This window comes from Candoia aspera, chromosome 1 (genome assembly GCF_035149785.1).
Source record: "Candoia aspera isolate rCanAsp1 chromosome 1, rCanAsp1.hap2, whole genome shotgun sequence".
In the NCBI taxonomy this organism is placed as follows: Eukaryota; Metazoa; Chordata; class Lepidosauria; order Squamata; family Boidae; genus Candoia; species Candoia aspera.
This window is the reverse complement of record NC_086153.1, coordinates 246917997-246931129: the sequence shown is the minus strand read 5'-3', so window position 1 is coordinate 246931129 and position 13133 is coordinate 246917997. Positions and strand designations below refer to the sequence as shown.

At 39.4% G+C, this 13133-nt stretch overlaps 1 protein-coding gene across 1 annotated transcript; it reads right to left on the bottom strand.

The window, feature by feature from the left end:
* Positions 1–3184: 3184 nt before the first annotated feature.
* PSMA1 (proteasome 20S subunit alpha 1) lies at positions 3185–12896 on the bottom strand. The gene is made up of 10 exons (XM_063289418.1): positions 12708–12896; positions 10794–10838; positions 9425–9526; positions 8061–8164; positions 7420–7508; positions 6541–6611; positions 5815–5944; positions 5538–5617; positions 4324–4428; positions 3185–3534 (listed from the first exon to the last, which is right to left on the bottom strand). Exons 1-10 carry the CDS (start codon positions 12876–12878, stop codon positions 3478–3480), a joined length of 954 nt encoding a protein of 317 aa, XP_063145488.1. The 5' UTR covers positions 12879–12896; the 3' UTR covers positions 3185–3477.
* Between the last annotated feature and the right edge of the window lie 237 nt (positions 12897–13133).

Sequence of the window (13133 nt, the reverse complement as noted above, 5' to 3'; positions counted from 1 at the left end):
GGGAACATGCCTTCCTGGGGAAGGAGAGGAAGGAGGAAGGAATCAGGGATAATCTCACAAACACTTAAAGACAAATACAAATAAAGGACAAAGGAGCCATACCTTTGTCCCGACCTGAAAAGCCATCACCCTATCTCCCTGACATCTCTGCATTACCACGGGGGACACACCTGCTCCGGACACAGGAAGAAGACAGAGGCAATCAGCGCTAATCCCCCTGATCGCCCATCGAGACTCCGGAATCGCACCCTGATCGCCCATCGAGACTCCGGAATCGCACCCTGATCGCCCATCAGGACTCCGGATCAGGACTTTGGGACAATAGGGGGTGGGGAAGGATCAGGTCCGCACCGCAGGTATTTACCGGATACCTCGCACGCCATGTGCTCATTCCCGTCTTATTCCGTGTATGCATTCTATTCCTAATAAACCAGAAATCCTTAGCCCTAAGTGAGTCTGCGTCTCTTTGGGAATAAGGCAACCATCACATAAAGAAGGGAATCCAAAAAAAATTTTCCGCTAGCACCATTCCAGATTTCGTCTGTGAGGGATCAAAGCTGGTGATGGAAAGACTCAACCCACGAAGAGGTGGCTACCAGAGGACCGGCGACGGGACTCCTGACTCCACAGCATGAGCGATCGGCAAGAACCCTATTCCCAGACGGTACGAAGTCCAGGAGGGTTCGGGATCAAGCTCGGAGGAGGAGGAGGCCGGAAGAAGCAGGACACTTGAAGCCACCAGAGAGTCGCAGGGTGAGTGGGTCACCTTGGACGAAACACTGAGATCCCAGCCAGGGACGCTCGGGGCGTCTAGGAAGCCGTGGGACTTGCTGTCGTCGTCTATCGCAGGAACCGAGGGAAGGCGCCAGATCGGACGATCTGAGGAAAGCCCCCAGACAGCTGAGAGGCTGAGGATAATGGAGGCGAGGCTGGAGTCGATTGAACAGCTGTTCCTGAGATGGTCGGTGGCGTGGGAATCCCGAGGAAGGGGTGAGCTGGAACCAGGCACCAGAAGGTCATCACCCCCCCTCCCATCCCTGAGATGCGACAGCCGGGGCGAGGAAGGAGATGGCAGGAGGCTGAAGCAGCGCCGGGCAGAATTCACCTCGCAGAATCCACCAGGAGGTCATCTTCCCCCCCTTCCACCCTGGGGATGCGACCGCTCGGAAGAGGCTGGAGTCGGCACGAAACAGAGGCAACGCCGCCCGGAGTCCGGGTTGAGGAATCCCCACACCGAGACCGGAGAACCCCAGCAGCCCAAGGTACGCCCAGACGACCAGAAGGGGTTTGGAGCCCACCGGGAGCGGGGGTGAAAGACTTCGGGGTCAAGTTCGACGGGGACCCAGCAACATTATCTTTCTTCCTGACAAACACAAGGAACTACATGGAAGAATTTGGGCCATATTTCCGCTCCGAAAAGGGCAAAATTAATGCCATTGCAAACAAACTTAAAAGAAGGGCGGCTGACTGGTATGTGCAGCTATGCCAGGCAGATGCCCCAGAGCTCGATAACTTCGATGTCTCAGCGCAATGGCTTGTCAAACGCTTCCATGCAGCGTATCCTTCCAAACTGGCGCCTTGAAGTTTTTTTGGGGGAGGCAGTATGTCATGTCCCCCGTTGCGATGTATACATAAATCACAATGGGGAACATGCCTTCCTGGGGAAGGAGATGAAGGAGGAAGGAATCAGGGATAATCTCACAAACACTTAAAGACAAATACAAATAAAGGACAAAGGAGCCATACCTTTGTCCTGACCTGAAAAGCCATCACCTTATCTCCCTGACATCTCTGCATTACCACGGGGGACACACCTGCTCCGGACACAGGAAGAAGACAGAGGCAATCAGCGCTAATCCCCGATCGCCCATCGAGACTCCGGAATCGCACCCTGATCGCCCATCGAGACTCCGGATCAGGACTTTGGGACAATAGGGGGTGGGGAAGGATCAGGTCCGCACCGCGGGTACTTACTGGATACCTTGCACGCCATGTGCTCATTCCCGTCTTATTCCGTGTATGCATTCTATTCCTAATAAACCAGAAATCCTTAGCCCTGACTAAGTGAGTCTGCGTCTCTTTGGGAATAAGGCAACCATCACACCTATTTTCTGTAATCACCTGAATTGCCTGAGAAGTGTATCTGGAGGATCAGGTTGCCTTTCTGAATAATACTAGAAATAATTTTATAGCAGCCAAAGGATCTGTGAATTTCAAATAGCATGTACATTCTTAAAAGCTTAATTTCCAATCCTACAGAATTTACAAACTTTAATCCACTTGTTTTTCTAGCAAGTTTTGAGATTGCTCTACCCCCATACTTCATGTTTGAAGCTCTCCAGCACTTTGATGTAACTCAGTAGCTCCAAGATCAGCCACATTTTTTGTCTTTTTTTTTCTTTACCTGAAATAGAGCTCTTGAAACTCAGAATGTTGCAATAAACACATACACACACACACAGTGTTTTCCTAGTAAAAATGCTGCTTTCTGGATTTTGGAGTTTTTTTCCCTGACAGCCAACAAAGTCACTACTGCCTTTTATGGTTCACCTAATAATGTGGATGCTGCATAGTAAAGGAGGCAACTGCCCCAAATTGAGTGGAGTCCTGGAAAAGGCATCTTCTCTCAGTACTAACCCCCAGCTGTGCCATTGAAGCAAATTTCACCACACTTCAGAAACTAAGGATGTGCAAAATTTGTCAAAACAGGATTGGACCATTCTGGTGAACTCCAAAATGGTCTATTTCCCTCTGGATGATGCCATTCTTTGTCAATGGTTTCTAAAAGGAAATCCTCCAAACTGGAAGCAATTCTAGGTGTTCCAGATGGAACTTTCAAGATCCAGAACATCTTCAATGTTTGGAAGTTCCTGAACTGTCTTCAGAACAGCATGGTCCAGAGGAAATGGAACATTCTGAAATTCTCTGAAAGAGTCCATCCCACAATCAGTTCTGCACATCCCTGGTAGAAATCTTTCTCTGTGGATTTCTTTAAATTAATTGGATCCCACTCTATATTTTCAACTGATTTGATAATTACAAATAATTATATATTCCAATTTAATTTGATATGAAACTCATATAAACAAGATAGTTAGAAATACTGACACAGGTACATGATCCCATAAGATTGGGATCAAATGATATTGCCTACAGTTTTATTGATTTAAGGAGTAAAAAAAAGTTTTTCACAAAAGAAACAATTTTATTTCTGAGATGTTTTTACAACATAAAAGCAACATGCTTTTTCATATAAAACAGTATTTCATACTTTTCTAGAAAATGACATCTTTTCTTCTCAACAGAAGTGGTCAGTTATTTTTTTTTCTGCCAACGTAAGTTTTTTTGGTAATTCATTTTAAAGACTGATGCTTTATCACTACATTATGCATTGAACCTCAAAGTTAAGTTACCAAAATACAAATAATGCTCCTAGCATTATTTCCTCTGAAGTAACCTATACTTTATGCAGTGTAATTAGTGCTCCATTGGTTCCTCAGGCTTTTCTGCTGTATCTTCAGCAGGCTGGGCAGGCTTGAAAGAGAAAAAGAAATAAAGGTAACTGTCACTGGGAAAATAGCTCACATAATTTTCTACAAATACACAGTCCCCCAATATTCAGTGTAGTGATAAGTAAGTACCAACAGGCAGATTTTCAATACTCCACTATTCTGCTTTAATAATGCAACAGAAATCAAAGGCAAAAGTTGGTTTGACATATTTTTAAATCTTTTGTTACTTTCATATATTTAAGACTTAGCGCAATCCCCAGAAAAACTGAATATTCTAAAAAAAATAAATCATTAGGACTGTTAAGTAAAAATGTCCAATTAACTTAATATTCCAATGGAATCGATATATGGAAACTGATTATCCCCCTTTTTCTAAAAGTCTGCTTTGGGCATAGGAAAAGAAAGGATAGGAAATGCGTTTGCATCACACTGGGATGAACCATTAAAAGAGCAAGATAGGAAAAGATCCACATTTCTGCAGAAATTAAAATCCAAAGCATACTGGTCAGGTTAAAAAGGCTTAGATAAAGAAAAGTTTTTTGCTTAGTGTCAAAAGAGTAGAGTAAATATGACAAAAGGACAGCATTAAACAGACAGAATATCATACTCCAAAGGCACTCTCTTAGGTCACCAGTCATCTAATTTCTGAGGACTGGGCAAACTAGAAAAAGTCCTCAGAACGGAAAGTCTCATCATGTGATCCAGTTACTTACAAATCAAGATTACAAAAAATATTGAGATAAGCAGAAATAGCAAAGAAAAAAATGGCCTATTGAAGCTTTTACAAAATGTGACTTTATTATTTGCATACCTTTCTCTGTGGTCTTTCTTCCAGACCTTCCAGGAATGGTGCTACATCATCATCATCATAAATAGTAAACTCCATTTCTTTACCAACAATCCCAACAGAAACATTCTGTTAAATGACAATTGTAAAAAAAAAAAAAATGAGAAAATTCACTACAATTCCCAAGAAAGTAATACAGAATATACATTATGTTGCCATTCAAAAAGATAGAGTGGATTTCACTGATCTTGCTGAGGCCATAACTGGACTGAATCATACAATATATGTATTTTAATACATCACTAGAGGTGTTCCATGTATGAGTATTACATTTTAAAATATACACCATTTCCTTGCCAAAAAAGGACACCTAAGCCCACACAGACTCATATAAAAGCAATGCTTAAAGCACACATTTAAAAGGTAGAAGATTACAAAAAAGTGTATCAGTGATACACTGATTTTGTAAAGTTCTGAAATATATGTCTTAGAATCCTTCAACATGATTAGTCAGGGTTGCTGAGAGTCAACGTTCAGGAAACTCTGAAAGGCAACGTACCCTACCACTAGTCTATACAAGTAAAAGCAAAAAAGTCATCATCATGAATCAGGGAACATTTTTTGATCAAGCTATCTTTTAATGCTGACCACAAGGTAGTCAACATAAAGCCAAGTGAAAACATCTCATGTATAAGCACCACCACAAAGATGTGGCATTCTATCTATACATTCTCATGTCTGCCATGGAACAGTTATAGGATAGAACTAGGGAAGGGTGTATGAGATATGTCCTATGTAGTGTTTAAATGGTCATAATTAATACTAGACTAGCATGGATAATACAGTTTATTGTATGGAAGTGATGAACTGGCATGTCACATAAACCTCATTTTATTTTGTAAGACACTGGAAGTGACAGGAATAAAACAATGTGCAGACCTCTACTCTTGACTTCCATTTCCTGAAAAGCTGACTCAGAGGTAACTGTGTATAAGACTTTAAGCTTCCTCAGAATCCTCTTCAGTTTAACATTTCCTTAAGATTACATAGGGTTGGTGACTTGAATTGTTTTAATGTTCAAAACTCATCTCCACTGCTCTTGTATGTGAATATTTAATTATAAATTTTCACTCCCTTATACAAAAATAGGTATGTCACCCTTCCACAATGTTCATAACTATTGTTAGCCATGTTTCAGTCACAGGTCCAATTGCAAGAAAGAAAAATCTCAGCCTTGCCTTAATAGTTAGATCTTGTTCAGCAGGAAGTGTCTCTCTCAGAGCACGCAATCCATGTTTCACTAGTTCATTCAGGTTACCTGCAAAATAACTACATTTATGACTAGTTCAGGAATGCTGTATCTTCTGCATTGAATGGGTTATTTCAATACACTTTCAACTTCGTCACATAATTGATAACCAAATAACTGTTCAGCAATGAACCACCAAAAATATAAATGAGAAATCTGTAAAAAAAAATATATTACAAGCAAAATAGAAGGCATGCTACACTTACAGTCAGCAAACTCGGTCATATGTCGTTCCAAGTAAGTTCGAGCTGATTGGGATCTTGCACCAATGGACATTGCTTTGCAATCAAAATAATTTGCAGAAGGGCAAGTCTGGAAGATATGGGGACCCATATCCTGACAAATTGAAATGACATTTTTTTTAAAAAAAGGAGGAATCGATCAGACACTTTGCATGTAGTATTTCACAGTCACCACCCAGACAAAAATATGTTGTTTTCCCAGTAGTTTTACAGTGTAACTCACAATTCCTGGCTATTAAGGGCATTTCACACATTTCATTTTGAACTGTTTCAAGTGCAACCTTTCCAAAACTTCCCACTTCAAATGCAAAATTATTTCAAGCACTTTTAAAAGTTCCTTTCACGTTTGAAACAGCAATCTCACTCTCAAAAACAAGTTCTACAGAGCGTGATGCTCAGAAATAGTTCAAAATATTTTACCCTTACCTACCATTGTAAATATTGGGTGGAGCCGATGAGAAACTAAATCCCAAACATCTGGAGAATAATATACTAAAATTGAAATGTATCTTATATGAAGTTCCAAGACCAAGTTTCCTATTCAATGTTCATAATTACTTATAAATTATTTTATAACACAGAATAAGATTCTGAACCCTCTTTGCTGCAATTCTACCATGTTTACTCTAGGAAGGAAAACTCTCCAGAAAAAATATACAATAACATGTTTTCCCCAGATGATGCACTTACATCATAGCCTGCAATGAGAAGTCCTACACCATATGGTCTTCTGCCATAACGTTGCGTTGGTATCTGTGTTTCTTAAACAAGCTGAGGAATACATCTCAAAAAACCGATTCACACATTCATGCTTTTCTTATGAAAATTTTCATTCACATTTTTCAAGATTTAAAAAGCAACCCCTACCTCCACCCCCAGTCAGATTATAAAGATAGAGGACACAAATGGAAGGTAGCAGTAACAGTGGTCATTCAGCAGTTTTGCCCTCTTCTCAGAAAGCTGCAGTTCCATCAGTGGAAGATTGGTACTGGATTTTATTCTTAGAATTTAAAATAAATTCTTAGAATTTAAAATAATCACCAGGAGAAAATGAAAAGAACCCCACCCCCACTCTCACCTCCAATAAGCACTAAAAATAAAACGGGGGATTCAGGTTAAACAAAATCCAAAATACTCAACAAGAATGTTCAATACATATTAACTGTATTATGGAAACCTTTGAAATGATAAAAGGCAATATTAAAATAGTACTGTATTTAACTAGTGATTAAATTTAACACATGCAAATTATTATGTAACGTTGAAGTAAAATTTGTGGATGGATCTACTTATACAGCAGATGAATTTTGTTTCTCTTAAATTCAGAAAATTGTTTCACTGTTCAACTTTCATTATTCTGTTATGTGGCTGAGATTTTCAATCAATCAGTAGATTTTTAGCATTAAAGCCAACAGCCCCTAATGCCCTGTATTGCCTCATTTTCCATAAATGCAATACATTATACAACATTACTGGCTGAGTCCTTAGCAGTAAGAGATTATCCAACTGTTATATATATACTGGCAACTATGGGAAACCCACAACAATTATCTCATAGAAAAAGGATACTGCTTCCAATCAGAGACACTAATCGAGATACTGGAAGAGGCCTGTCAAATACAAATCTGGAATCCAAACACTCCTGACGCATGAAATTGCTGCAGGAGTAAAAGAGAGTTTTTCCCATTTGTAGCTTCAGAATTTCTTAGGTTTATTCTTCAGAAACCGTAACTGTACAGATATTATAATACTGTTCGATTGTAAAAGAGCTAGGGTGGCAAGAGTGTGAACTCATGTTGGCATGAAATTATTGGATGCTCTTCAGCAAGTATATTCCACTTCTTTCCACCTATTCCTCCACTGGCAATTTCAATCAGGTTACACCCTCAGCCCTTCCATGTGTTCAGTGACTGCATGGATGGAGCAGTGAGGTTAGCCTTGCTCACTACTATTCTTATACAATGCTGTCACACTCTCCACAAATGACTAAGAACAAGTTTTGCACATATACTTAAATTCAGCAGAATGTTATGGTATGCAGCAACTGCAGTAGATAAGGTTAAGGATGGAGAAACATGGATACAGTCTATGTATCACCTCAGGAACCAAGAGCATGAACTGGGAATCAGATTCAGACCCGCACCATATATATTTATAAACTGACAACAATTCCACATTCAATCAATCAAATAATCAAATTCCAAATTTACCACAAGAGTCTTGCATCAGCAGTAAGTCCAGCAATGGAAATACCAATATGGTTGTCAACATACAAGATTTTTTTCTGATGAGCTGCCAATTCAGATTGTGCCCTCTAAACAAAAAGAGATACCCAAAAGCAACAGTTATAAATCATACACTCATAATGCCAAATATCAGTGAAACCTCAATTTTATGGGGGGAGAAAGTGTGCATTATTTCTCACCGTCTATTAAACCAGAAAGTATATCATCTGTAGAAATAGCAAATGACACAAATTATATCATTTGCACATCATTGCAGAAATTGACACTTTGTATATAATGTTGTTATGCAAAACGATGTAAAATGACATAAATACATGGGAATTTTGTTCACTGCATCTCAAGTTCATTGGATTGAGGTTTCACTTTATTATCAATAATACTTTAAACAGCTATAGTAAAGACTGATGAACTGTTGTTACTCCTTATGCAAACATAAGAAGCTGCCTTATGCAATCAGTCTATGACCATCCAAGTTGCTTCTTGTTCAGAGGATTTACTTCCAAAACCTGCAAACCATCTCTGTATAGTATAGTTTGGGAGGAGATTTGACATGGTCTAGAGGGCAATGGAACATTCTAGAAAACTCTGGAATCTTCTGTTCCCAAATGGATGAATTTAGCACATCCCTACTAATATTGCAAGTGAAAGAATCGAAAGTCTTGTGTCTGTCTTTGCTTGGTAAGCTAACTTTTGTAACTTCATCCCTATCCCCAATATTCCTACATGTCAGGCCTAGTGAGGATGTGCCTATTCAGAACCTGAAAACAGCCTGTGTAGTGATATCCCACTGTTGTTTTCTCCAAGAAAAACTATGTAGTCTTTACTGCTGGAAACTGCACCATTATCATCTAATATTCATAGCACATACAGCTATAAAAATTTGCAACACTCTCTGACAGCACTTACAATCAAATAATATACCTGATGTTTTTATCACATGATCTATCACTGGCTCCACAAAATTGCTTGGCTCTCTCCTGTCATTTTATTCTAAAAATGTGGTGTATGTAACATTCCATGCCCACAAACTTTATTTATACAATTTACACCCCACTTTTCTGCCCATCGGGTACTAAGCAAACAATAAAGAGTACAATAATTAAAATATTGTTGTATTTTAGACTTGCTGAAGCTAAATACAGTATTTATTTAGAACAGACTTTCTCAGCTCTTGCCCTACAAACAAAAAGCGATTACAACACTATTTACTTGGCCAGCACGTACATTCTCTAGGTTGGGGAAAACTACTTTAAGGCTTTGAATATTAGAATGCTTCATATATTACATATGCTTTTAAACAAACAAACTGGCTTCCCTCTTGAGTTTACCTTTAAGGCAACTAAAACAGCGTGGGTTTTTGATTTTAGTCCAACAGTTGCAGACCCTTGTTTGACAGCCTCCATTGCATATTCTATTTGGTGAATTCGACCCTAAAAACAAAAGATATCCTTATGAATATGCTGATGGTGCAAATGAGATGACATACTGCAATAATAAGAAAGGGAACAAATAATGAATGCTTTTCATTCAGGAACTCACAGCATGTACTGTATGTGTGCATGTGTGTGTGTGGCTTCCTTATCCTATTTTCATCCACAGCAACCACCTGAGGTAGGCTGAGCTGAGAGAGAAATGCTGACTGTAAATTATCCAATGAACTGAAATTAAATGCTTTGTTATTCTTTCTCCTTTCACTGAAATGGTTTGCTTCCTTCAAATGTTACTTAACATTGTCTTTAGTGAATTAAAAAAATATTCCATGACAGTTTTTGAAACTTAACATTATCTTTATCACAATTGCCATAAATCAATAAACTTGAGCACAAATTAATAACACTTTCTGATGTACCTGTCTGAGCACAGTGTGCAACCTCAGGACATAATAAGCCCCAGGAATAAGACTGTGTTGGAAAAGAGATAACCCAAATAAACACTAAGTTGCAGTAATGAGTTATAATCTTTCAAAAACGTTAATATAAATATACTAAAATCCATAGTATGGCAAATATCTTTAAAAAATGACACAGTACTGGGAGAGCTTTTGAGTTTTCTCGAACTATTGAACAGATGAAAGCAGGGAAAAAGGAATAGAGTTAATGTTTTGGTTTATACATCATGCTTAGTCATAATGTGGTTTGGATTTGAATCTTATGTGAACCTAGCCAAGTATGGTTTAGTCAACAAACCATGATTTGCATAAAACTGGCTCAGTATGACATAATTTTATATGTCATAACTTTAAAAGAGAATGTGAGTGTGGCATTCTATCTTAATTAGATTCTCTCTCAGGCCACACCAATTCTAGGTTGCCAAATTCTTCTTAATCTCTACAGATGTCCCTTATTGTTCCTGAATTTAGCAAACAGCAGAATATAATAATTAACTTACTATTCAAAGACTCAGTGGCCTCATACCTCTGGGCCTAACACCACACAAGCAACCTTAAGTAGGTTAAGCTGCATTTCCCATGGCAATTAGCATATAAAGCCTGATAGGAGAACTTTCCCAACCGGAAGGTAGTTTAAGTATAAATGACTAATACAGATTGTTACTATAAAGAAGACGTTTCACATTTATACATATTTGCAAATCTCTTATTCCTTTTGCTTTCAAAGTGAGATTTAAATACTTTGATTTATTATTCAACTGATGAGAAAAGGAAACAGATGAAGAGAAATAGAAAGACAAAAATAATACCTGGGGACTCCAAACGGTGACATCATTATCATATTGATTGCGAAACTGAAGTGAACAAAAGGAATCCATTAATATGACTGCCAATTAAAGTAGGAAAAATAAAAACAAAAACTCACCTGTACTATGGATTTTCATTTCTGTAACTGAAAAAAGTTTCTGGAAATACTAGGACTTCTATGATTATCCAGAATAATTTTAATAGCTAATTTTCTTTTCAAGATAAGGATAAATAAAATTGTAGAGGTGTGCTGTATGCAGTTCTAAAGCAGGAAAGGGTCTTCAGATCCAGTGTGGAAACTCTTATTGCATTGGCAAGCATCTTGCAATACCACGAAAAAGGATGGCTTCTTTAAAATGCCACCAACAGGTACAGCAAGTATGCTCCAAGTCAGACTCAAGCAACCTTCCCACTTTGGGGATATTTGTACATCCTTACCAAGTAGTATCTTTGGTTTGTTCAGTACTTGCAAGTATTTTATTTGATAAATAAACAAACAAACTTGCAACTATACTATTCATAATTATTAAGCTTTATTAAGAAGTGCAGGGGGCAACGCTTGACAAAGAGAAAATAAAAGATGGGGAAAAAGAAGCTTGATGAAGGAAACAGCAAACAAACATTTACAGCATGGACATGTAACCCAAGTCACAGTATCATGAATCAAGGTAAACATGGAAATGTTTGATAAATTAATATCCAGCAATTCATTCCCAAAACATGACTACAGTAAGTCCACATTTCCAATTTGCATGTCAAGGTCTATATGCTAAAACTGCAGTCTAACTAGATAAAAAACAGTTTTGTTTTCACTTTCAGTAAGAACAGTATTGTGTACCTATTGACTGATCAAACAACAGGGATCACAGAATAGCAAAAGAAAAATGTTTCATTAGCTACTACATCAATACCCATTCCTGTCCAGGTTTAGCCAAATGAAATTTACTTCTGATTATTTGTAGGACTGCAATGTGAGATATTAAAATGTACTTTAAGTTATATATCCCTTTAAAATCGACAAGATTCCATTAAACAATTGTTTTAATTTAATGCAACAAATTTTACTAAGATACATCTTTGTACTATTTATATCATATACAATACGTGACTGTACTGTTCTTATTATATTCGTTGATACACGTACACCTGCTGTACTAGCTTGACTTAATAGACTTTATTTTGTGACACCAAAGGGCTCTACAAGACATCGGATGCATCTCTAGATATGTAAAACTCTAAATTTGGTGGTCTCCTTCGCTCCTCTCTGCAACCAAATACAGCAAAAAGCTGGAGATAGGAAGTAGACCAAAACGCTGAATCATACACATGCGTTTACATATTCGAAGTGGGAAAGTCATGTGTGTACTGACACTCGACAGTGGTACAGCGAGAAAACGGGTGTGGAGCCGCTTTCTTTGGTGGGGTCCTTAGATTAAAGAAATGTGTACAAAGATAAAGGATACGATATTTTGTATTGGTTTGAAAATATAAACCAAAGCACAACTTCGGATCCTACCTAGAAAATCTTTTCTGATTACTCAAGGGTCTCAATTTATAAAAGATACATTAGCAAAATAAAAAAAATAAGGAAATTAATGCCTGTTTCAGCGGGAAAGTCCACTGGGCTGTCTATGAGAAGGGCTAATGACCATGCAAAAAAAGAGGGGGAGGGAAAGGGACTGGGCCACCCGGAGAGAGAACTCCAGGAACAGAAGACATGCAGGCCACTGCTAGCGGATTTAGGGATTCGAAAGTCGGCGATAAAGACAAGGCAATCTGGGCCGCAAACCCGCCATCGCCGGTAGGTGCTGAGTCACACCTACCGCCCCGGACCACGAAAGCGCGACTTCTCTCTCCCCTGCCTCCACGCTCGCCCCGAAGCCCCCTCCCCTCAATCCCGATGCTTCGCTTCTCACCATGTCGGCAGCTTTCGGACAGGAACGCCGGCGCTTGGCCAGAAAGGAAGGTGGAAAGCGACGTCGAGCTCGGCAAGCGATAGGCTTGGACCCGGGCACTTCCTTCCTTTTCCGCCAAGGCTGGGCAGCCGATTGCCGAGCTTCCGATCCCAATACGCTTGGCCGAACCATCTCCTCCCCTTCAGGAATCGTAGCGGATGGGCGTGGCCATGCTTGCGTGCACATGCGCATTGGATCCTCGATGAGGCGGGGTGAGCTGGGCTGGGATCGGGGGAGGAATGGAACGGGGAGAGCAGAAACGAGGGTGGAAGTCGGTTTACTTGCTCATTCGGTTTATGAAGAACGTTGTGTAGTATCACCGTAGTCGTTTCGCCGTGTAGGGCATGGTGAAAGAGCCACCACGGCTTCTCAATCTGTAAGCCGCGC

Excerpts from the sequence above, each read along its gene's own strand:
- PSMA1 (XM_063289418.1), bottom strand. The coding sequence starts at position 12,878 with ATGGTTCGGCCAAGCGTATTGGGATCGGAAGCTCGGCAATCGGCTGCC. Across the intron at positions 7,509-8,060 it reads GCTGATGCAAGACTCTTGTG|CAATTTCATGCGTCAGGAGT; the intron begins GTAAATTTGGAA and ends TTACTCCTGCAG. Across the intron at positions 5,945-6,540 it reads TTCTCATTGCAGGCTATGAT|GATATGGGTCCCCATATCTT; the intron begins GTAAGTGCATCA and ends TCAATTTGTCAG.